The sequence below is a fragment of the Clarias gariepinus genome, chromosome 12 (assembly GCF_024256425.1).
Source record: "Clarias gariepinus isolate MV-2021 ecotype Netherlands chromosome 12, CGAR_prim_01v2, whole genome shotgun sequence".
In the NCBI taxonomy this organism is placed as follows: domain Eukaryota; kingdom Metazoa; phylum Chordata; class Actinopteri; order Siluriformes; family Clariidae; genus Clarias; species Clarias gariepinus.
The window spans coordinates 3,639,852-3,666,197 of NC_071111.1; the positions used below are offsets into that span (position 1 = coordinate 3,639,852).

Consider the following 26,346-nt stretch of genomic DNA (forward strand, 5'->3'; position numbering starts at 1 on the left):
TCGTCTTGCGAAACACTCGTAAACCGCGTTACTCGTAATCCGAGGTTCCACTGTATATTTAAAGTCAGATGTATAGAAGGTGAAAAGAAATAAAGACAGAACAGTCCCTTGAGGAGCACCAGTGCTGCAGATCACTGTGTCAGAAACACAGTTTCGTAAACTGACATACTGGGGACGAGAGGTCAGGGAGTCCCCATGATCCAGGAGACCAAGGGAGTGTCAATTTGCATGATCCTTAGTTTCTCCCCCAGTACTGCAGGTCGAATGGAGTTGAAGGCACTGGAGAAGTCAAAGAACATAATCATAACACTGGTCCCAGGTTTGTCGTGGTGGGAGTAGGTTGGGTGGAGCAGGTGTATAATGGCGTCATCTACTCCCAGGGATGGCTGATAGGCAAACTGAAGAGGGTCAAGAGAGGACTCACCTGGGGACACAGTGTATCCAGTATAAATCCCCCAAACACCTTCATGATATGTGATGTGGCCTGTAGTTGTTCTGGGCAGAGGGTTGTGGTATCTTGGGGACAGGAACAACGCAGGATGTTTTCCACAGGGCAGGGACTTTCTGTATAGACAGACTCAGGCTAAAGAGGTGCCGTAGGACCCCACATAGTTGAGGAGCACAGAATTTCAGGACTCTTGGGTTGATTTTGTCAATGTGGACCTGCAGCTTTTGTAGGGCCAAGCCTGCTCAGACTATGTTTTACCTGGTCATCGTAGATGTTGATTGATGGGAGTGCAGAAGAAGTAGTGGCTGTTATCTGTGTGGGGGTGGATGGGGGAGCAGGGGAGCCTGTATTAAAGCTGAAGTTGAAGGTGGTGTAAGACAGAGGGACATCAAATCTGTTAAAGAAGGTGTTGAGATCGTTAGCACATTCCACATTACCCTCAATAGCTTGGCCACTCGTCTTGTAATGCTCCTCATGCCTCTCCACACCTCTCTCATGTTGTTTTTTTTGCAGAAAGCCTACTTCGCCACTTCCTAAAAGCCCTTATTGCTAGACCTAAAATCCCTTTTTTCTCATTTAAGGAAGCTTTAACTGCCGCGCAGTATTCAACACAGTGATTTTGCACACATGCACACACAATGCAGTCCTTGAAGACAAAAAGACCTGAAGATGTTTCCGGTTTATGCCTATTTATAACCTCCAGGTGCACCTAATCAAATGACGTCACCTGACCGAGGTTATATAAGTCAAACTTTGGCGTGTTTGACACACATGCTTCAACAACCGGTCGCGCAAAGAGCGTTCCCAATAGCATTTTCAAGCAGAGTGTTGCTTTTGAAAGGGAACTAAAATGCACCGCTCACCACTTTAATGTTATAGTTGGGATCTGGAATGGAAGAAATTGAGGTTTTCCTTATGATAACATAAATTGCATTGTTTTTAACCACTCTCTCCTCTATACACAATTTTCTTTGGTATTTTTTATTAAATATTAAAATTTTATATTTTATTTAAAAAAAGAAAAAAGAAAAGTGGGGGTGGGGTGGGGCTAAGAAACACGCATCTCAGTTTATTAATCCTCATGCCTAGTTAAGGTTTAGTATTCAGTGCGCACCGTTTGTACATCTGTTATGTTACATCCATATCATAACACTCAGAAAGACCTTTTATTTGGGTTAAAGTGACTGATGTGCCTAACTTTTTTCAGCAGAGCCTCTGTTTCACTATATAATCGATGACTTTTTATGAATATGTAAGACCCATTGACACCTCTTGACACGTATTGACTATCTCACACAAACACACACACACACACACACAAACACATACAGCAGATCAAACGTTCACAGCATGTCCCTCCCCCAAACAGTGCAGCTGTAGCTGCCCTTCGGTATCGATAAAAAACGGGACACAGAGTGCTTCAGACGGGTGCTTATCTCTCTTTTATTTCGCGCTTGCAGAGCGCCATTGAGCTTTAGTTGCGTAGCACCGTGAAACTACACAAAGAAACAATAATCAAATAAATATCATAAATAAGATGCACATTTACAAAGAACCATAAAAAATAATAATAATTAACAGTAAAACGAATAAGAACAGATTGAAACAACTTATTAACAAGAAGAGCTTATGACATACAAAGCGAGCCCATATAACTTCGAAATAAAGTACAAAATGCAACATGTGTCGGCTTCACATACCTCGCTCCGCTTTACCAAAGGGTACTAAGTTTAAAATTAAGTTGAAACAAACTGCATTCACCAAATAACAAAAGTTTCTCCATGTACTTAGAAGTAACATAAATCTTCACGCTTCTCCCTGATGATCTAATTACTTTTCATTACCCCCTCACAGCGTAATGCACGTGACACGTACAATTAATTTAAAGAGACACAACCATTTTGCGGTCATTTACAGCAGCAATGAGCATTTATTTACATCAGAACTGTGTCATTTACATAAATCACTGATCAATAGCTCATTATATCAATTTATTCATACAGATGTACCTGTTTTACATAAGAATTTACAGGCTTGTTACTGAATTATTTACTCTGACAGAGCCATAAGAACAGTGGCAGCTGGAACACCTAAACAGATGCAGGATTATTTTTTATAATCTTAATAAAAATGCTTTTTTAAATGTGGGCTATTGTTATTTATTACATATTTGTTCATTTAATTTGGATGGGGATTAGGGCTCCGGGATGTTGAGCCGTGATCCTCATCTTTATTCTAGTCAACGCTTAACTGCACGTATACATTTTTCCATAAGTAGACTAATGATTATGAATGCGTTGGGCAAAAACAACAAGGAGATTGACTCTGACCATTTTTATGAGTCATTAATAAATTAGTGATTTCTTTGGTTTCGGCGGTGATGAAGGTGATCATGTCATCTCTTTCATTATTTATTATTATTTTTTTTTTAATGCTTTTGCGTCAATGTGAGTGCACTAAAATAAAAGTGAAGTCTTATAAAGGGTATGTGGCTAATATAGTTTTATTATATCATTATAAAATAAGAAACGCCTACAGTATATGTACTGTGATTGTAAATTCATTTAATGTTTAACTTGTATTTCATAAGGATTTGCCAGCGGTGGTACAGCGGAACGGGGGTCATTATTTATTATTAAACAAAATTATGATAATCATAACAGCCAACTGCATTTCATTCTTATAATAATGCAAAACCACAAGCGGGGCTGAATGACATCGACATCTGCTGATGCAGTAGAATATCCTAACAATTAAAATTTTATGGTCATTTATATCAGTTAATAAACCTACTACAAATTTAAAGAACACAAGATATAAGATAAAACAAAACCCTACACAAGAAGCTTTTCTAATTACATATGATAAAATCTAAAGGCTCACAGTGTTATTGTTTATTTCACTTAAATTTGATCCTAATAAGATTAAATTTAATTCGAATTCTACATTTGTACTGTAATTTTAGTACTGCATTTATGAATTTCTTTAACTACAATGTTTCACTTGATTTTATCCGCTACTCTGTGCTGCTGTAAAGGAGCTGCAGCTTATTAATCCTTGAGAGAATAAACTGATGCCCGAGGCGTCAGTCTATAGGTATATAGCGCCACTCAGCGGTAAAAGCCAGCAAACGCACAAAGCCAAATTCTGTCGCCGAGCGCCGCAGCGGTAAAACCAACATTCCGATTGAGTATGTACTGTATATTGTAGGGGGTCCACAGTATGCTGTTCTGAATGTGGGCCAGCACCACTCTCTCAAAACACTTCCTGATGATTGTAGTTAGTACTACTGGTCTATAGTCATTCAGACAGGTGGGCGGGTTGGTACATGGTGGTCCCCCACATGTACATGGTTCTTATCAGTAACACTAGTCACTATTCATGTTCTCCACACATGTGTCAGGATCAGTGTATCTCTGCCTGCAGTGTTAATCTGAACAATATCAATTCACACTATATATGAAATATAAATGTAATAATAAAAATAAAAGTAATAATCAAAAACAAGGAGATTCATGTAATATAAATGTTTATATCTCCCTGAGAGACATATTTTCATAAGGAACCGATGCTGCCCATTACTGACCAACGCCACAAAATTTTTTCTTACCTCAATATGATTTATACTTCACATTAAACGGACATGATTTTATATCGACAGCTGGTGATGAATAGTAGGAATCTCATTTTGGTGATCATTTTGATTCTGCCTTAGCGGTCTATGCAATCAATGAAGAACTCAAGGTTATGAAGATCAGAAAGACAACATCCTTCAAAAGATTTGGTCCCTGAAATGCAACACAACTCTTTACCTTGTTTTAAGAGACCACCACTTCACATCGCAATACTGGTGCCATACTGATGCCACATTGTTCATATGTTTGTTCATAGATTCAGATAATTAAAACACTCTGTTGACATACCCGCCTGGGGACACAGCCTTTCTCTTGTTTCTTCCTAATTTCCCTCAGATCCATCACATCCCTCACAGCTAGGTATTTATACATTGCAAATATGTCCCTTCTGTCATCATAATGTCATATTTACATGGCTGTCTATATATGTGTGTGTCTATGTATATATACATATATTGTAAAAGATTTGTAGCGTCGGGGCACTGACACAAAGACGGAAATGGCTTTTATTTTGTGCTCGAACCAGGTGAGGTTTATTTACAAGAGCCAGACTAAAAATACAAATAAATAGAAATGTATATTTTGGTCGGGGAAAGAACAAGCTGAATTTGGAGTAAGTAAATAAGTTCTAAGGAAATACAAAAGCAGATTCCAAATGTAAATATAAAAAGTAAAGATCTACAGTATTATAGTGAGTGAATAATCTAATAATGTAAAATTTTATATGTAGCAATTGCTGTCAGCTATAAATCCTATAAAATCCTATAAACATTTAGTGGATCATAAATTTTTCCTTTAGAACAATTTAATAACTTATTTGGTGACATTAGATAGAAAACTGAGTTCCACTGAGTGTCTGGTTTAGTAGTTTAATAACACACCTCAGAGACAAGAGGCAGAGCTCTGCTCGTCAGTTACACACCTCAGAAACGGGAGGCGGAGATTTGTTTATCAGCACTAACCTTATTTCAGTGGAGGTGAACACATCGTGTACAGCGTGAAGAGAGATGGAAATATTTCTGACTTTTATTCTTCTTTCATCCACACTCACACTCACAGCAGCTGGTATGTACACACTCATTGTCAGTGTTTATTAATCACATACTTCTTATGTTCTTTATGAAATTTTGTCTTTTGAACCCCGTAATGTCTTGTTTTGTTTATAAACATGAAAGTGTTTAATTTTGGTAGGATTCAGAAAACTGGACATAAGTCTGATCAGATTGTCCTTAGTTGTATTATGAGAAATTAGTTATAAAATCACTTCCGACTTTCAGGAAATCATTACATGCCTGTTAGTATGTGTCCGTTGCACAAGTAGTATTCAATTTACTTTCATACAGTTTACTGGCATAAAGTTTTTATGACAATAAAAACCTTGCAGGCAGTATTGAAAGAGCATTATATATAAAATGCAAATAGATGTCATTTTAGAAGATTAAAATAAAGCAAAACACACACATGCACACACAACATGCAATCACTTAGTGCAAAGGTTGATCAGGGCTGTGTGTGGGTGGATATTTGTGTGTGTGTGTGTGTGTGTGTGTGTGTGTGTGTATCTGTCTGTTTGTCTGTCTGCTTGTCCATACAACGTCAACCCATCTTCATGGCCATGTCCTGTTTATACTTACAATGTAAATACACTGCCTGTATTTACCTTTGATTACGCCAATTCATGAAAATGTTTTCTTATTCTCTGCCGTCACGACTGCTCCGACCACCTTTGCTTTTTTTGCTACAAGTTACTTTTTAGCGTTTTAAAACCAGTCAAAATACCACCACTGAGTACATTGGGAATGATACAGACACTCTTGTTTCTATTGGTATACAATGTCCGCACAATTTGAAGTTTTTAACTCCGGATTCGAGCTGGCCGAGTGAGATCCTGAGGGAGAACAAAGGACGCGACGCGAAGCCTCGGCCCCAAAGGAAACGAGCCGGCGTCAGAAACAGGCTGAGAGCCTGTGCACACCGCACACCTCTGCCTAGCATCCTGCTAGCCAATGTCTAGTCACTGGAGAACAAGCTCAATGACCTCAGGGCCAGAATAAAGTTCCAAAGAGACATTCGGGACTGCAATCTCCTCTGCTTCACCGAGACATGGCTGAACCCAGCGGTGCCGGACCACGCCATCCAGCCGGACGAGTTCTTCTTGGTTCACCGCATGGACAGGACACGGGACTTGGAGAAGCCAAGGGGAGGCGGCGTGTGTTTAATGGTGAACAGCAGCTGGTGCAACAGTGCGAGCGTTGTTCCACTTACACGCTCCTGCACACCCAACCTGGAACTACTATCCATCATGTGTCATCCTTTTTATTTACCTTGGGAGTTTACATCGGTCATAATCAGCGCCGTTTACATTTTACCACAAGCGGACACGGACACTGCCTTATGCGAGCTGCATGAGGCGCTCACACAGCACCAGTCACAGCATCGGGACGCTGCGCTTATTGTGGCAGGGGACTTTAATAGTGCCAACCTCAAACGCGCAGTGCCAAACTTTTATCAGCATATCACCTGCCCCACCAGGGGCGAAAGGACACTGGACCACTGTTACACGACAGTCAAGGATGGCTACAATGCACAATCTCGTCTACCGTTTGGTAAATCCAACCATGCCGCCATCTTCCTAATGCCAAAATACAAACAAAGGCTGAAACAGGAAGTTCCGGTTCAGAGGGAGGTCGCGCGCTGGACGGACCAATCGGTGGTCGCGTTACAGAACGCACTTGATGACGCAGACTGGGACATGTTCCGAAACAGCTACGATGACGTTAGCGTGTTTACGGAAGTGGTTGTGGGATTCAACAAGAAACTAGCGGATGATACCGTGGAGAAAAATACTATCAGGACGTTTCCCAACCAGAAGCCGTGGGTGGATAAAACCATCCCTGACGCTCTAAGATCTCGCACCACTGCCTACAACACGGGACTTGCGTCGGGGAACATGGAACCGTACAAGGCTGCGTCATATAACGTGCGGAAGGCGGTGAAAGAGTCAAAGCAGCACTACACACGGAAACTAGAGTCACAACTCCAACAGAGTGACTCTAGAAGCCTGTGGCAGGGACTAAGAACAATAACAGATTACAAAGCACCAACATCCAGGATGATGAACGCGGACGTGACTCGGGCAGATGAGCTGAACACTTTCTATGCTCACTTTAAGGCTGCAGATAAAGACGCTAGCGATGCTCATGCTAGCGGCGCCAACGGCTGCAGACAGAAAGACACTGCCAGCACCGGAAACGTGTTCATCATCTCCGAGCATGACGTGAGGAGAGCCTACAAAAGAGTGAACACCAGGAAAGCAGCAGGACCAGACGGCATCTCAGTCGTATTCTCAGAGCCTGCGCAGACCAGCTAGTACCTGTGTTCACTGAGATATTCAACCTCTCTTTATCTCAGTCGGTGATCCCCACATGCTTCAAAGAGTCCATCATTGTTCCTGTCCCGAAGAAACCTCATCCTGCTTCTCTTAATGACTATCGCCCTGTAGCCCTCACCTCAGTAGTGATGAAGTGCTTTGAATGCCTGGTCAGAGACTTCATCATTTCTTCACTACCAGACACACTCGACCCACTACAGTTCGCATACTCCCCAAAACCGTTCCACAGACGATGCAATCTCACATCTCCCCCACACATCACTCACTCAACTGGACACTCGGAGGGGGAATTATGTAAAAATGCTCTTCATCGACTACAGCTCTGCATTTAATACCATAATTCCCTCCACACTCACCACCAAGCTGGAGCACCTGGGACTCAGCTCATCTATGTGTCAGTGGATCTCCAACTTCCTGACTGGCAGACCACAGGCAATAAAGATGGGTGGACATGTCTCAGCCTCCATCACTCTCAGCACTGGAGTCCCCCAGGGGTGCGTTCTGAGCCCCCTGCTGTACTCTTTGTACACCTATGACTGCGTGGCCACTACCAACACCACCGTCGCCATCAAGTTTGCTGACGACACTGTCGTGGTGGGCCTGATCACCAACAACGATGAGTCGGCCTACCTAGAGGAGATTGAAAATCTGGAGGAATGGTGCCAGAGGAACAACCTCCTCCTGAACGTCAGCAAGACAAAGGAGCTGATAGTGGACTTTAGTACAAAGCAGGAGAGGAACTACCAGACCCCAGTCATCAACAGGAGCCCACTGGAGAGAGTGGACAGCTTTCGATACCTCGGTGTTCACATCACGCAGGACCTATCATGGTCCTGTCACATCAACACCGTGGTGAAAAAGGCCCGGCAGCATCACTACCACCTAAGACGCTTGAAAGACTTCAAACTGCCCTCCAAGGTGCTCAGGAATTTTTACTCCTGCACCATAGAGAGCATCCTGATGGGAAACATCACAACCTGGTTTGGAAACAGCACCATGCAGGACAGACGAGCTCTACAGAGGGTTGTGCCATCAGCTGAGCGCATCATCCGCACCGAGCTCCCTGACCTGCATTCGATCTACAGCGAGTGGTGCTGGACCAAGGCCAGAAAGATAGTGAAGGACCTCAGCCATCCCAACAATGGACTGTTTTCTCTGTTGCGGTCTGGGAAGCGATTTCGCTCCCTGAAGGCCAACACAGAGAGACTGAGGAGGAGCTTCCTACCGCAGGCAATAAGGTCTCTCAACCACAACACAACACAGGACTAACTTTTTTAACATACAACACTGACTTGGCATGCATGGCCACTTTGGACACATTCATGCACACTTGCACTACATATTTATATTTTTATCTAGGGACCACTGCACAAATCACTTTAAATAAGTCTTTTTACGAAGTCACTTTTTATGCATATTAGCACACCCCAGCCATTTCAAAACTTCTAAATTTCTGTTTTAACAAACTTCTACTCCTATTTTCTTTTCTATATTTCTATATCAGTTATATTGATATTTTGTTCTTATATTGATATTCTGTTTGTAAAGTATTCAATTCAATTCAATTCAATTTTACTTACATAGCGCTTTTAACAATGGTCATTGTCCCAAAGCAGCTTCACAAAAAAAATGTAAGATGTTTTTTTTTTTTTTTTTTTTGTACTGTACAAAGTATATTTTACTTTGTACAGTACATTTCACTAGTTAATCTTATTTTCTAATATATTTCTTTTGTTACAGTATATCTTTTTTGTACAGCATATTTTACTAGTTAATTTTATTCTTAACTTATTTCTTTTATTCATATTTATTTTCTTATGTATAAGCTTTTATTTTTTAAGGTCACTGGCAGTCGTGTAAGCATTTCACTGCATATCTAATGTGTATGACTGTGTATGTGACAAATAAAATTTAAATTTGAATTTGATTTGATTTAAAATAGCTCTTGTCTGTTTGTAGTAATACACTTACTGGAAATACATTTACTGTCACTATTAAAATAGCTCTTGTCTGTTTGTAGTATGTCTGTACTTTAACCAGATTGCTTGAAAGTCCAGAATGTGTGTGTATATTTACACTACTGCTCAAAAGTTTGGAATCACTTGCACTTGTTTTTGTTTATTGATTTTTTTTTCTGCATTCTACAACAATACTGGATATTTCAAAACTATGAAATAACACAAATGGAATTGGGTAATTACGTAACAACAACAGTCAGGTGTTATTTTAAGACATGGAGGTCAGCCTTTCTGGAAAAGTTCTTACAAGAACAGTATTGTGTCAAGTGCATTTGTAAAACCCATCAAGCCCCATGATGAAACTCACTCTTAAGATCTTCCCAGGAGATCAAGACCAAAACTTACCTCTGCTGCAGAGAAGATGTTTATTTAGAGTTACCAGCCTCAGAAATCACCAATTAACAACCAGCACCGCAGATTAGAGCAGTTATGAAGAATTTACAGATCGTGAGTAGAAGACAACTATTCAATTGCATATCATTTATTGATTATTGCATGATTTGGATACCCTCAGCATTGAAAAAAGAAATAAAAATCAGGAACAACCATAAATTTAGAAAGTGATCCCAAACTTTTGAGTTGTATGCTACGATGCTAAGCCCTAAGACACTAAGCCTGCTATCTGCTAGGTCTGGCAATCTTGCTCCCGGGATGCACCTAACCACTGCCGCATGCGCCCCTAAAGGCCTGGCTATTTCACGTACCTCAGTATAGAGCCTCCTATAACCAGAGCTTTTCTGGTTTCTTAGCGGGTGCTTCACTGTGGAGAGCAAACCTGTTGGACACGTGAAGCACAGAGGAGGTTTGCTCCGGTGGGCTAGCCTTAGCCTTAGCTTTGTCTAACTGTGTATGCTACCAAGTGATCACCCACACTCCCTGCTGTGAGGGCTCTAATGCTGGAGTCGGGGGCTGGCTATCTCCGCCTGCGGCACCCAGACCTTTCCCTTTTACTAAGGGAATAACACTGCATTCACGCTTACTAACCCTCTTACTAATACACACCTATCACAAATAAAGTTATTTGTATCGACGTAGTAAAAATGTCTAAACATTCTGCACTTCACACGCTAAACAAGCTGAATATTAGCCGTTATAAGGTATCTGAGTCTGAGTTTTGCTGCTAGGGGATGAATTCTGTTTGTTGTTCTTAGACAAATAAACTAGTCTGTTCTCTAAAAATGGAAATAAGGCAAAAGTGAAAGGTGACAAAACAAAAAATGTAATCGTAAAACTGTTAATTTCTAAATACAAAACTTTCAATTCAAAAACAGCTATTCATACAAGACACTTTTAAATTATTCAGTTCATTTAAAATAATATGTAGTAATACCACTTATTTACCAACAAACAGTGTAGTCTATGCAAAGCAACACTTAAATTAACCAAACAATGCTGCCGTTATGGTTTAATGAAAGAAAATTCAGGTTTTAAAATGTGATAAAGGTTTAAGTCCAATCTGACATTAAACCAGGACACTCTACAGTGGAATCGTCTCGGGTTACTTTGCTGTAACCCTGTTCCCTGAAAAGGCGGGAACGAGATGCTGCGTGAAAACGCTATGGGAACATCTTGTCATGTTGCCGGTTGTGAAGCATGTGTGTACCAAACACGCCAAATTTTGGCTTATATAACCTCGGTCAGGTCAGACATCATCTGATAGGACGCACCTGCAGGTTATAAATAGGAGTGAACCGGAAACATTCCTCAGATTGATTTGTCTGAACGGACGTCCGGTCACATAGGCAGTGCGGCATTGGGACGCAGCATCTCGTTCCCGCCTTTTCAGGGAACAGGGTTACAGCAAAGTAACCCGAGACGTTCCCTTTCAAAGGCTACACTCGATGCTGCGTGAAAACGCTATGGGAACGAGAGTGCCAACGCCGCCGCACTGCAAGTGTCTGGACTCCAAGGTTGTGTAGCGTGTGCGCACAAGGCCGAGAAGGTCTCAGAACTATGTCTGGGTAGCTGACTCGAGGGCCCGTGGGCCCGGAGTAGCATGAACATCCGAACTATAAATGTAATAAATGTGTGCGGAGAGGACAACCCTCCGTGTCACGCACTTGCTGCAGGAGAATACCTCTTGCTAGTGCAATAGATTAGGCGATCCCCCTGGTTGAATGAGCCCTGATTCCTAGAGGCGAAGTGAGCCCACGCGCCTCATAGGAGAGGGCAATAGCACAGTGTAGTGGGGGCCACCCCCCATTGCGGCCCCAGACCATGTAAAAGCTGCTTTGACTTACGCCACTAGCTGATGCGGTGGACGTAAATCTGAAGAGCACGTACTGGACAAAGTAAGTGAAGTCTTTCCTGCTATAAACTTGAATGTTCGTATGTCAGGGACTACCTGTAATGCTAAATGCTTGAATGCTCTGAAAGCTGTGTGTGTGTATAAAATGTTTTACTAACGCATGCACATTATTATGGCAGATGATGAAAGGTCTGTACATACTCAAGAGAAGTGTTCCTCATTTCCATCACAAAAACCCAGCTCAAGTTCTCCAAAAGGCCAGTCAAAAGTGGAAGGTACCAACAAAAAAATTCATCATAAGTATTGGTAATTTCTTAATATAAATGGTAAAAAAGCAGTATAGATAAGACGCTGATACAAATGAGGATCTTTCAGGCTAAACGATTGGAAAATAGCCATTGATTCAGGGCACTTTCAAATTATTAAGCTTATTTAAAATATTGTTCGGTAATAACAATTATTTACAAAAAAACAGAGTAGTTTTTGTAAAGCAACACTAAAAAAATTAACTAAACAATGTATCTGGGTGTTATGGTTATTATGTAAGAAAATCCAAGCTTTTACCATATAAATATAATAAAAATGCAGTGATTTGATGTAAGTCCAATCTGCCATTAAACCAGGACACTCTAATTTATTACAAAGTATTCAAACTCTCTCTCTCTCTCTGTCTCTCTCTTTCTGTCTCAGACAGTGTGAGGTTGGTGAATGGTGGAAGTCGCTGTGCTGGGAGAGTGGAGGTTCTTCATGATTCACAGTGGGGAACAGTGTGTGATGATAAATGGGATATGAACGATGCTGCAGTGGTGTGTAGAGAGCTGCGCTGTGGGGAGGCTGTAAATGCACCTAATAGAGCTCACTTTGGACCAGGATCAGGACCAATCTGGATGGATGAAGTCGGCTGTAGTGGATCAGAGTCGACACTGAAGAGCTGTAGTTCAGAAGAGTGGGGGGAGAGTGACTGTGGTCATGATGAAGATGCTGGAGTCACCTGCTCAGGTAAACTACTGAATTTAGTGAATAAAAACAATGAGTTCGATTATCAGCATGATTTAACTGTAATTCTATCCAGACATTATTTGAATTCCATTTTGTCTTTATTTAAATGTAAAGCCTGGTGCGACTCTACCAAAGAGCTGACTCAGCCTGAGTAAGGGTCCATTTGCAGGAGGTTCATTATGACAGGCAGTGGCAGAGACAGACTTTTTTCATAGGGGTGGCCAGGCTGGGCCCAGCCCTCACTTTGTGGTGAGAGACTGAGACTGAGGCCTAGGTTCAGGTTTTTATCTATATGAAGTGGAGGACTCACTAAAGTATTCTCTAATTTGGGTCACTCATTTTCATTCGCATGAGCAGCTAACTATGACTGTTAAATATTTTAAATGCCATATTTCATTGTTAATAAAGATTTGTAAAGACCGATTTAAAGTAAATACAAGTGAAAAACGTCTCGGGTTACTTTGTTGTAACCCTGTTCCCTGAAAAGGCGGGAACGAGATGCTGCGTGAAAACGCTATGGGAATATCTTTTCGTGTTGCCGGTTGTGAAGCATGTGTGTACCAAACACGCCAAATTCTGGCTTATATAACCTCGGTCAGGTGACGTCATCTGATTAGATGCACCTGCAGGTTATAAATAGGAGTGAGCCTGCAACATTCCTCAGATTGATTGTCTGAACGGACGTCCGGTCATGTGGGCAGTGCGGCATTGGGACGCAGCATCTCGTTCCCGCCTTTTTAGGGAACAAGGTTACAACAAAGTAACCCGAGACGTTCCCTTTCAAAGGCTACACTCGATGCTGCGTGAAAACGCTATGGGAACGAGAGTACCAACGTCGCCGCACTGCGAGTGTCTGGACCCCGCATTGTGTAGTCTGTGTGCACAAGGCTGAGAGGTCTCAAAACTATGTCTGGGAAGCTGACTCGAGGACTCGTGAGCCCGGAGTGACAGGAACATCCAGACTATAAAATCTAATAAATGTGTGCGGAGAGGACCAGCCCGCCGCGTCACACACTTGTTGCAGGGGAATACCTCTTGCTAGTGCAATAGATGAAGCAATCCCCCTGGTTGAATGAGCCCTGATTCCTAGAGGTGAAGTGAGCCCACGCGCCTCATAGGAGAGAGCAATAGCATCTCTCATCCAATGTGACATGGTCTGCGTAGTAGCGGCCGCCCCCCGGTTGCGGCCTCCATAGCAAATAAAGAGCTGCTTTAATCTAGGCCACTGGCAGGTGCGGTGGACGTAAATCCGAAGAGCACGTACTGGACATAATAGGTGAAGTTTCTCCTGCGCCGAAGCTGTAAAAGGCGGAGGACAGAAGGCTTCAAGAACAACAGGGTGCATGTTTGAAAATGGAACTTTCGGAAGATAGTTCGAGTGAGGATGCAGAATGGCCTTGACTAGCCCAGGGGCAAAGTCCAGGCAGGATGGGGAGACTGACAAGGCGCGCAGATCCCCAATTCTCTTGAGAGAGGTAATGGCCATAAGAAAAACCATCTTAAGAGTCAGAAGCCTGTCAGGCGCTGACTCTAGCGGTTCGAAAGGAGTGTCAATTAGACCTTCGAGCAGGATAGATAAATCCCATGAAGGGGTCGTGGCTCTAGTGGGTGGCCTCAACCGTTTAGCTCCACGAATAAAACGGGCAACTAAAGGGTGTTTTCCCACAGTAATCCCCTCGATTGGAACGTGGCAGGCTGAGATAGCGGCCACGTACGTCCTAAGGGTACTAGGGCACAAGCCAGAGGACAACTTATCTTGCAGGAACTTCAGCACTGAAACAATTTGGCAGTGGACTGGGTCTACCTGCTTCGTCATGCACCAACTTTCAAAAACATTCCATTTGAGGGCATAAGCATTTCTAGTGGAGGGAGCTCTAGCGGCTAGAATAGTGTCAATAACGCTGACTGGGAGACCAGCTTGACTTAGTTGGTCCCGTTCAGGGGCCAAACGTGAAGGTTCCAAAGCTCGGGTCGGGGATGAAATATTGTCCCCTGCGCCTGAGACAGAAGATCCCTCCTCACTGGTGAGCCATCGAGGAGAGATATTAGATCCGAGAACCATACTCTGGCCGGCCAATGGGGCGCTATCAGTAAGAGGCGCAAACCGTGTTGACGGACCCTCGCCAGGACTCCCGGGAGCAGAGATATTGGCGGAAACGCATAAAGGCGTAAATTGGGCCACGTATGGGCCATCGCGTCCAGACCCAGGGGAGCTGGATGAGTCAGAGAGTAGTAGAGAGGACATTGTGCTGTCTCTTGGGAGGCAAAGAGGTCCACCTCTGCTGTAAAGAATCTTTCCCAGATTTGGCTGACTATGTCAGGGTGGAGTTTCCATTCCCCGTTTGTCACAGCTTGTCTGGACAGTAAATCTGCTCCCACATTCATGTGCCCTGGAATGTAAATCGCCCTGAGGGACAGGAACTTGTCCTGTGCCCAGAGCAGAACCTAATGCGCTAGCTTGTTCAAGCGGCGCGAGTGCAGTCCACCCTGGCGATTTATGTAGGAGACTACCGATGTATTGTCCACCCGCACTAGAACATGGTAGCCTCTCAGCTGCTGGAGGAAGTGCTGTAGGGCCAAAAATAGAGCCATCATTTCGAGGCAATTGATGTGCCATGCGAGAAGATGACCTCTCCAGCGCCCTTGAGCTGGACGGCCATCCAAGACCGCACCCCAGCTGGTAAGGGAAGCGTCTGTCGTTAGCATTTTGCGACGACAAGACGGACCTAGAGTCGGACCCAAGGTGAGAAACTGGGGTCTGAACCACATAGAAAGGGTATGACGTCCTTCGAGCGTAACCCTTATTCGCCTTCGGGGATTGGGCCTTGTATGAAATCCCCTGGCTCTTAGCCACAACTGAAAAGCTCTCATGTGCAGAAGGCCCAAAGGTATCACCATGGATGCAGCTGCCATTAGGCCGAAACATTTTTAAAAGTGATAAATAGTCACTTCCTGGTCTAGTCTGATTTCCTTGAGGGCGCTGAGGATGGATTCGACATGAGCGGGAGACAATTGTGCCCGCATAGTGATTGAATCCCATCTGACACCCAAGTATGTTGTCCTCTGAGGCGGAACGAGAACGCTTTTGGTAGCGTTGAGTCTCAATCCCAGCGAATGGAGATGAGCTAGGATGACATCGCGATGTCGGAGCGCTAGCTGCTGAGACTGGGCCAGGATTAGCCAGTCGTCTATGTAATTGAGAATACGGATGCCCTGGAGTCGCAAGGGAGCCAGGACAGCATCCATACATTTTGTATATGTGCGGGGTGACAGAGCTAGACCGAATGGAAGGACCTGATACTGGTAAGCTTCTCCCCCGAAAGCGAACCTCAGGAACTTCCTGTGTTGTGGCAAAACTTTTATGTGGAAGTATGCGTCCTTTAAATCTATCGTCACGAACCAATCTTCTGGTTGGATTTGCGAGACAATCATATTGATGGTTAACATCTTGAATCTGTACTTTTTGAGATAGCGGTTTAACCTGCGAAGATCCAAAATCTTGGGAACCAGAAAGTAGCGACTGTAGTAGCCTGACTCCCTGTCTGGAGGAGGAACATGTTCTATGGCTCCCATCTCCAGCAACGCCTGGAGTTCGGAGTTTAGCAGATGTGCTCTCTTCGGTATCACGGAAGTGTAGACCACGCCGTTGAAACGCGGAGGGCGATGAGCAAACTGAATCCTGTAGCCTTTCTCTACAGTCTTTAGCACCCAGGGAGATATGCCTGGTAGTAGCTTCCACGCTGCCAGTTTCTCCGAAAGGGGTACAAGTTTTAGTGCGCGGGGGGGGTGTTAGTGGTTCGGCACCCTGGAATATAGCAGGATAAAACCGAGGCACTAACATATCTCTGGAGGTCGGTGAGGTCCGAAACACCAGAGGCGGCGGAAACTGAACACCGACCCCCTGGGGGTGTCCGGGGGGGCATGCTCATATAGGAAAGAGCGTTGAGTGCCATTCCCCGGGGGGGATCACCCCCACAGTCCTGGGCACGTAGGCTTCAGGACTAAGTCTTTGAAAAGAAGACAGTGCGGCGATCTGATCTTTTGGAGGCAGCCTGTTGGGGGCGACGAGCCGTACCCCAGTCCTTACGGGGGGGTGCCCGGCTGCTGACGCTCTCTTTCTTTGGCCCTTGCCTGGTGAGATTCAGATCTGGCCAAGGCTGGGTGGCCGAGGGCCTCGACTTTTGAGCATGTCGTGGGAGAAATTTCCCAAAAGCCTGTTCATACAATTTAGCTTCTCGGAACCTAGTGGCGACGGAATTCACAGCGTCACCAAATAGGCCGGAAGGTGAGACAGGGGCATCAAGGAGGAATCTTCTATCCTTGTCCTTGATACCTGTCAGGTTTAACCACAGGTGCCTTTCAGCGGTCACCAAGGAGGCCATGGAACGGCCGATTGCACGGGCTGTCTGTTTAGTCGCACGCAGGGATAAATCAGTAGCCCGGCGTAATTCATTGAATGCGTCATGATTCAGTGTGCCGCTCGTGCTCAAATCTTTCAGCAGATCAGCTGACCTGACCTGCTGCTTGGAACGCTTTCCCTACCAGGGTAGAAGAAGTTCTACACGGCTTGGAGGGAAGTGTTGGTTTCTTTAATGAGGATGATGTTCCAGGAGAGAGATAGCCCGCAAGCGTCTCTTCTATCTGGGGCATCACCACATAAACTCGTGCTTTTGCATCAACGATGTTCGAATAAAACGAAGTCGATGGTACAAAAATACGGGAAGAAAAAGGATTTCTCCAAGAACGAGATAATTCGTTGTGGAGGTCATCAAAAAATGGGAGAGAGCGGTATTTTGGCTCCATCTCCTGGCCACCCGACAGAAATCTGTCATCTAATTTAGATTGTTTTGGGTGAGCCTGCTCCTGTGGCCAGTCAATATGCAGTCGTTCGACTGCACGCATTATAACTTCAAGCAATTCCTCATATTCTCTCTCATCTTTTGAGGAGCGTTCTGAGGAAGCAACTTCCATTTCCACAGAAGCAGGAGAACGAGTCTCTTCAACACACCCGCGAGAAGCACCAGAGTGCGCTCGTGAAGTGGAAGGAGAGACATCGCGACCGGGGGAGAGGGCGAGAGAAAGGAGGGACTCCATCTCTCGCTCCTCGGCCAGATCTGCTTGTGATCCCCATAAGTGCAGCGCGGCTCGTGGTTTTCTAAAGAACGCGAGACGCGCGCGAAGCAGCTTCATGGGGAGAAGATCACAGTGCTCACACTCTCCATTAAGCCCTTCGAGAGCGTGCTTCTCACCCAAACATTCGAAGCAGAATGTGTGCATATCGCCCTCCGAAAGGAAATTTTCACAAGGAGGGGGACATCTAGTTCTAAACTCTGCCATACTAACTGGGTGAGTTTTATGAGATTTAATTCTGCTTATTTTGTATTTTTGTTATGCTTGCTGACAAGCACGCGCACAATGCAGTGAAGAAAAAGATCTGAGGAATGTTGCCGGCTCACTCCTATTTATAACCTAAAGGGGCATCTAATCAGATGACGTCACCTGGCCGAGGTTATGTAAGCCAAAATTTGGCGTGTTTGGTACACACATGCTTCACAACCGGCAACACGAAAAGATATTCCCATAGCGTTTTCACTCAGCATCGAGTGTAGCCTTTGAAACGGAACTACAGAATATTAAAACCAACAATGTGAGCAAAGGATGTAACCAAACCTCAAAACTTGACCACAATTAAACCAAAACATTTGGGAAACTAACTGATTATCACAAAATGAATGTATGAATTTTGATTAGCTATTTTCATGGTGCTGGAGTCATCTGCTAAGGTACACTGTGAAAAATTGGAAAACAAATGTAATGAATTGTGTTAGTAAATTAAATCATTTGAATGATGCATGCCACTATATTATATTTAATAAAGTGCTATTTTTTGTTATGTAAATTACATGTTAATGTAACTCTTTTTGGACCTATATGGAACTATTTGCAATATTGCACAATATTTACACAATGAAATGAAACACAGATCACAGAATGTCAAGACTCAGTGCTGGTCCTCATCAGTGCTCTGGGAGAGTGGAGGTGCTTCATGGAGGTTCCTGGTCCACAGTGTGTGATGCTGACTTTGACCAGCAGGGTGCAGAGGTTGTGTGTCGAGAGCTGGGCTGTGGGATTCCTGTGAAGCTGCTGGGATCAGCTGCTTTTGGCCGAGGGGAGGGTCAGGTGTGGACAGAGGAGCTTCACTGTAGAGGAAATGAATCTGACATTACCTTCTGTCCAACATCATCTTTACTCAAACACTGCTCCCATGACAACGATGTGGGATTAATATGTTCTGGTTATGTATCATGATTTAACTTCTGTTTAAATAGAAACCATTTAACCCGCAGTAAAATTTTAAAGTGTCTTTGTTAATGTTCCTCTTTCACTGAGCTCTCGGCTGTTTGTTCAGGTCACACAGAGGCGCGGCTAGTGAATGGACTGGACTCCTGTTCTGGTCGAGTGGAGCTCCAGTACCTCAGTGACTGGGGCACAGTTTGTGCTGTAAGCTGGAATATGAGAGCTGCAGATGTTGTCTGTGCACAGCTGGATTGTGGGAGTGCTGTGGCTGTGGTGGGGGTGGACTGGTTTGGGGAGGGGAGTGGCCACATCTGGGCTGATGTGTTTGATTGTCAGGGGAATGAGACACACCTATCACAATGTGGCATCTCATCATGGAGTCGAGCTGCATGCTCTCATAAACACGATGCTGCAGTAATCTGTAATGGTGAGATATTAACCTCACCTACACCACGTTAGTGAATAAACTCAGTGCTCATTAGAATATTTAAATGATGTTCTTCTGCTTCAGGATCATCCATGGCGTTTCATGAGGGACGAGTCCGTTTGTCTGGAGGGAGCGAGTGTCAGGGGGAGGTGGAGATTTATTTCAGGCAGGACTGGAGGAGAGTTCTCCTGGACTCATGGAGTCTGTCTGAGGCGTCTGTGCTCTGCAGACAGCTGGGCTGTGGCTCTGTGCTGAACTACCGCTTCTCTCCATCCACCACTGAACACAATCACATGTGTGTAACGGGTTTCAGCTGCTCTGGGAGTGAAGCTCATCTGGGGAACTGCAGCAGTGCACAACCTGTCAACTGCAGCTTCAGGAAACAGCTGTACATCACCTGTTTAGGTGCAGAACACCGACAAATTAGCAACTATTAAAAACAGTTATATGGTCTTTTAAAACATCCTTATTAAATATACAGACTCGTCAAATGTATTGAAGGTTACGTTCATTTCATATTTCAGGCCAAATATCCATCAGGCTGGTAGGTTCTGGGGATGACTGTGCAGGAAGACTGGAGGTTTTCCACAGCGGCTCGTGGGGGACAGTGTGTGATAACTCGTGGGATATTGAGGATGCACAGGTGGTGTGTAGACAGCTGCAGTGTGGAGTGGCCCTCAGTACCCACATACCAGCCTGGTTTGGTCCTGGAACTGGGTCCATATGGCTGAATGAGGTGGAGTGTGAGGGGAACGAGACGTCCCTGTTGAACTGCAAATCTCAGCTGTGTGAAGAGGGGGAATGTGGACACCAGGAGGACGTAGGAATCGTGTGCTCAGGTACAGTGTGATGACCGAGATTCAACCTGTTACATGTTAAATATAAAGTTAATAATTTTTTTTTTCTCTTCCCAGAGTTTAAAGAGATGCGACTCACAGAGGGCTGTAAAGGGAATCTGGAGGTGTTCCACAATGGAACCTGGGGTAATGTGTGTCACAATCAGATGGGTGATGAGACAATAAACATGGTGTGTCAAGAGCTAAACTGTGGAAGACATGGCAGTCTATCAAACACTGAAGCAAGAGTCAAATCTGCTCCTAACTGGCTGGATTATCTGAAATGTAGGAAACACGACTCTAATCTGTGGCAGTGTCCATCTTCACCCTGGGGACAGAACAGATGTGATAATAGTGATGAAGTGGCTCATATTACCTGCACAGGTGGGTGAAGTTAGACTTCTCTGGTTCCCTTTCAAAGACTACACTCGATGCTGCGTGAAAACACTATGGGAACATCTTGTCATGTTGCCGGTTGTGAAGCATGTGTGTACCAAACACACCAAATTTTTGGCTTTTATAACCTCGGTCAGGTGACGTCATCTGATAGGACGCACCTGCAGGTTATAAATAGGAGTGAACCGGAAACATTCCTCAGATTTTTGTCTTCACCTTGTCTAGTTGTGAGCGTGTTGTGTCTAACCAGCAAAAATAAGTGTTTAACTCACCGATAATGGCAGAGTTTAAACGAGATGTCCCTCCGTGTGTATAATCCATAGCGGAGGGCGATCTCTACACTTTACTGCTTCGATTAAGTGCTACGCGCGCGCCTCGCATTCCTTGAGAATCTTCGAGGGGCTTAAACTCGTGCATCCAGCAGAGCAGTGAGAGACGGATTTAAAACTCCTTTCTTTCGCGTTCTCATCGGATCGGGAAATCCCTCTGTCCGCTCGCAAGCGCGCGCCGCGCTTCTTGTGAATGGGCAAGGATAAACATCCTCTCTTGCTTCCGCGGAGATGATAATAGGCTCTAAGCACTTAAAAATAATAATTAAAAAAAACAAAAAAAAAAACATAGATGGCAGGTTCTGTCAGGTGGCCGGGGGCGGAGCCTCAACGACGCTCTCTCCCCTTTTCTTAGCAATCTCCATATAAGTTAACCCTTTCATGGAGTAAGCTGTATTCATCCCGTGTTTTCCTGCCATCAACTTATTTATTTATTTAAATATAATTGAGGTAGAAACGCGGAGTTATATGATGACACCCAGATAGAAGAGACGCTTCCAGGCTATCTCTCTTCTGGGACATCATCCTTCCTGAAAAGCTATTATTTCCTTTCAAGTTGTGTAGACTTTTTATCTTCCCTGGAGGGAAAAGCTTTTCAGGCAGCAGGTCAGGTTGGCGCATTGCACACCATGGCGGTTTTGCACGCCTACCAGGCTGACCTGCTGAGAGACTTGAGTACTGGCGGGGCTCTGCAAGGTAAGGCGTATTGGATTTACGCCGGGCCACAGACTTGTCTCTTCGTGCAACAAAGCAGACGGCTCGTGCTATCGGCCGTTTTATGGCTGCTATGGTCTCCGCGGAGAGGCACTTGTGGTTGAATCTCAGGGGCATTAAGGAGAAGGATCGTGTATTCCTCCTCGATGCCCCATCTCGCCTCCCGGCCTACTTGGCGATGTCGTTAAGTCGGTCGCCACTAGGTTCATGAGGCGAAGTTTGTATAACAAGCCTTCGGGAACCCCCCCCCCCCCCCCCGTTTAACCAAGCCGCTGAGCTTTGCCCCTTTCTGAGAAACTGGCAGCGTGGAAGCTACTGCCAAGTATATCTCCTTGGGCACTAAGCACTGTACAGAGAAACTACAGGATTCAGTTCTCACATCACCCTCCGCGTTTCAATGGCGTGGTCTCCACTTCCATGAAACCGGAAAGTGCAAGAGGAACGGGGGGCTGCATCCAATTTTTTAGATTTTGCGGGCTTTACCGCTATCTAAAAATAAATCAATGGAAATATTGCCACAACACAGGAGGTTCCTGAGGTTCGCTTTCGGGGGCGAAGCTTACCAGTATCGGGTCCTTCCATTTGGTCTAGCTTTTTCACCCGCACATACACAAAATACATGGATGTATTTTTGGCTCTTACGACTCCAGAGCATCCGTATTGAATTACATGACTGGCCGGCCCAGTCTCAGTAGCTAGCGCTTCGACATCAGCATGTCGTTCTAGCTAATCTTTGTTTCCTAGGATTGAGATCCAATGCCATGAAAGCATGCTCTTTCCTGTTTAGAGGACAACATTTTTGGGTGTCACATGGAATTTGAGCGTAAGCGGGCACAGCTGTCTCCCGCTCGTGTCGAATCCATTCTCAACACCATCAAGGAAATCAAGCTAGACCAGAAAGTGACCATCACTTTCAGACACCTTTGGACCTTCTGCACATGAGAGCATTTCAGTTGTGGCTAAGAACCAGGGGATTTTACTCTAGGGCCAATCCCCAATAAGGGCTACGCGCCAGGTGCTTCGTACCCTTCCTATGTGGTTCAGACCCCGGTTTCTGACTCTGGGTCCCACTCTAAGTTCGTCTTGTCGTCGCAGATGCTAACGACAGACGCTTCCCTCATGGGCTGGGGTGCGGTCTTAAATGACCGTCCAGCCCAAGGGAGCTGGAGAGGCCATCTTTTTGCGCGGCACTCAATTGCCTCAAAATCATGGCTCTATTTCAGGCCCTAAAGCACTTCCTCCAGCAGTTGAGACTACCATGTCCTAGTGCGGGTGGACAACACTATGGCAGTCTCGTATATTAATCGCCAGGGCGGACTGTGCTCGCGCCGCTAAATAGCTAGCGCACCAGATTCCTGTCCCTCAGGGCGATTTACATTCTTGGAAAATTTCATGTAGCGTAGGTGGACCTCTTTGCCTCGCAAGATCAGCAAATGTCCCCTTTACTACTCTCTGACTCTAAGTCAAGCTGGTCTTCCAGCCAGCATAATTAAGACTATTCTAAGTGGTGTTACCTCTCTAAGAGGATCGGACAACTATTGCCCTCTCCTATGAGGCGCGTGGGCTCACTTCGCCTCTAGGAATCAGGGCTCATTCAACCAGGGGAATCGCCTCATCAATTGCATTAGCAAGAGGTATTCCCTTGCAGCAAGTATGTGACACGGAGGGTTGGTCCTCTGAACACACATTTGCCAACATGCATCCTATTGTTTTTAAGCCTTCTGTCCTCCGCCTTTACAGCTTCGGAGCAGGAGAGACATCACTTACTGTGTCCAGTACGTGCTCTTCAGATTTACATCCACCGCATTAGCCAGTGGCGTAAGTCAGAGCAGCTTTTACATGTTTGAAGCCGCAAGCTGCGTGAGAGATGCTATTGCCCTCTCCTATGAGGCGCGTGGGTTCACTTCGCCTCTAGGAATCAGGGTTCATTTAACCACGGGAATCGCCTCATCAATTGCACTAGCAAGAGGTATTCCTTTGCAGCAAGTCTGTGATGCGGAGAGTTGGTCCTCTCCGCACACATTTGCCAATATGCATCCTATTGTTTTGAAGCCTTCTGTCCTCCGCCTTTACAGCTTCGGAGCAGGAGAGACTTCACTTACTGTGTCCAGTACGTGCTCTTCAGATTTACGTCCACCGCATTAGCCAGTGGCGTAAGTCAGAGCAGTTTTTACACGTTTTGAAGCCGCAAGCTACGTGAGAGATGCTATTGCCCTCTCCTATGAGGCGCGTGGGTTCACTTCGCCTCTAGGAATCAGGGTTCATTCAACCAGGGGAATCGCCTCATTAATTGCACTAGCAAGAGGTATTCCTTTGCAGCAAGTCTGTAATGCGGAGGGTTGGTCCTCTCCGCACACATTTGCCAATATGCATCCTATTGTTTTGAAGCCTTCTGTCCTCCGCCTTTACAGCTTCGGAGCAGGAGAGACTTCACTTACTGTGCCCAGTACGTGCTCTTTAGATTTATGTCCACCGCATTAGCCAGTGGCATAAGTCAGAGCAGCTTTTACATGTTTTGAAGCCGCAAGCGGCGTGAGAGATGCTATTGCCCTCTCCTATGAGGCGCGTGGGCTCACTTCGCCTCTAGGAATCAGGGTTCATTCAACCAGGGGTATCGCCTCATCAATTGCACTAGCAAGAGGTATTCCCTTGCAGCAAGACTTCACTTACTTTGTCCAGTACGTGCTCTTTAGATTTACGTCCACCGCATCAGCTAGTGGCGTAAGTCAAAGCAGCTTTTACATGGTCTGGGGCCGCAACGGGGGGTGGCCCCCACTACACTGGGCTTATTGCCCTCTCCTATAAGGCGCGTGGGCTCACTTCGCCTCTAGGTATCAGGGCTCATTCAACCAGGGGTATCACCTCATCTATTGCACTAGCAAGAGGTATTCCCCTGCAGCAAGTGTGTGACACGGAGGGTTGTCCTCTCCGCACACATTAATTACATTTATAGTTTGGATGTTCATGCTACTCCGGGCTCACGGGTCCTCGAGTCAGCTACCCAGACATAGTTCTGAGACCTACTCGGCCTTGTGCGCACACGCTACACAACCTTGGAGTCCAGACACTCGCAGTGCGGCGGCGTTGGCACTCTCGTTCCCATAGCGTTTTCACGCAGCATCGAGTGTAGCCTTTGAAAGGGAACGTCTCGGGTTACTTTGCTGTAACCCTGTTCCCTGAAAAGGCGGGAACGAGATGCTGCGTCCCAATGCCGCACTGCCTATGTGACCGGACGTCCGTTCAGACAAATCAATCTGAGGAATGTTTCCGGTTCACTCCTATTTATAACCTGCAGGTGCGTCCTATCAGATGACGTCACCTGACCGAGGTTATAAAAGCCAAAAATTTGGCGTGTTTGGTACACACATGCTTCACAACCGGCAACATGACAAGATGTTCCCATAGCGTTTTCACGCAGCATCTCGTTCCCGCCTTTTCAGGGAACAGGGTTACAGCAAAGTAACCCGAGACGTTCTGTACATTAATATAAACTGCAGTGTTTCATTGTGAATAGTGTTTAACTAATGTTACTGAGATATGAAGTTAAAAATCTAATAAAAGTCTGCTCTGAGAGATAAACCTGCTGTGTAACATTTCATTAATGTGTCTATTTTGTTACTGCAGATGATGAAATGTCTCTACGTACAGAAGAAAAGTGCTCTTCACTTCCCTCTCAGAAACACTGCTCAAGTAGGGAAACATAAGAAAAAACTTAGGGCTACTCTTCATTTACCTTCAATTTCATTACTCATTGATAAAATGGATTTCCTCCTGTATCTATAAAATCATTTGCTGAGAACTTTACTGAATCATCATGAGGTCATTACTCTTCCTCACATTTCATTAAAATCAAAGCAACAGAGATAAAGGCAGTAAACAAAACCCAAAGCTCATCTTCCTGCTTTAAACCATTTAATTCTGTGACCAATTAATTTAACAGTTTATATTTTCAGGATGTTTGTAATTTGCTGGTATGAAAATCTTCACACAAAAAGTTTTTGTTAAACTCGACCCATGTTTGATGTGTGTGATTTAGAGCACTGGTCTCTCAGGCTAAGTGGAGGAAAGGGAAGCTGCTCTGGGAGGTTGGAGGTCTATCATAATGCTACGTGGGGCTCCGTTTGTGATGATCAGTGGAACATCAGGAACGCTCAGGTGGTGTGCAGACAGCTGGGCTGTGGCTCGGCGCTGAGTGCTGATAGAAATGTTAGCTTTGGTTCTGGTGCAGGGTCTATCTGGCTGAACAGAGTGAAGTGTCGAGGGGATGAGATTCACCTGTGGGACTGTCATCATTCCCTGAGGAAACACACTGACTGCTCTGATGCTGGAGTCACCTGTGCAGGTTAGCGGGGTGTGCTAACTTTTCAGCTTTCTCTCTACTTATTACACTTTTTCACATAGCTATAACCTTTATTTTAAAAGGTTTCCCATCACATCAAATATTCAATTGTAACCTATGTGACTTAATACCTGATTCGATATGAAGGGTTACAATCTGTAAATTATTTTTCATCATTTCAATTTAAAACCAAAAATTAAAAAATAAGAAACAAAATCCAAATTACAAAAGGTTCCTTTTCCGATTTTTGATTTTGTACTTGTGGTACT

General features: G+C 44.8%; 1 protein-coding gene across 1 annotated transcript; it reads left to right on the plus strand.

Moving 5' to 3' along the window:
- Positions 1-5,090: 5,090 nt before the first annotated feature.
- Positions 5,091-26,085, plus strand: LOC128534682 (scavenger receptor cysteine-rich type 1 protein M130-like). The gene is made up of 10 exons (XM_053509131.1): positions 5,091-5,148; positions 12,431-12,739; positions 16,591-16,594; positions 18,730-19,034; positions 19,149-19,463; positions 19,548-19,868; positions 19,988-20,302; positions 20,378-20,683; positions 25,363-25,428; positions 25,775-26,085. The coding sequence occupies exons 1-10, from the start codon at positions 5,091-5,093 to the stop codon at positions 26,083-26,085; spliced, it is 2,310 nt and encodes a 769-aa protein (XP_053365106.1).
- Positions 26,086-26,346: the final 261 nt, after the last annotated feature.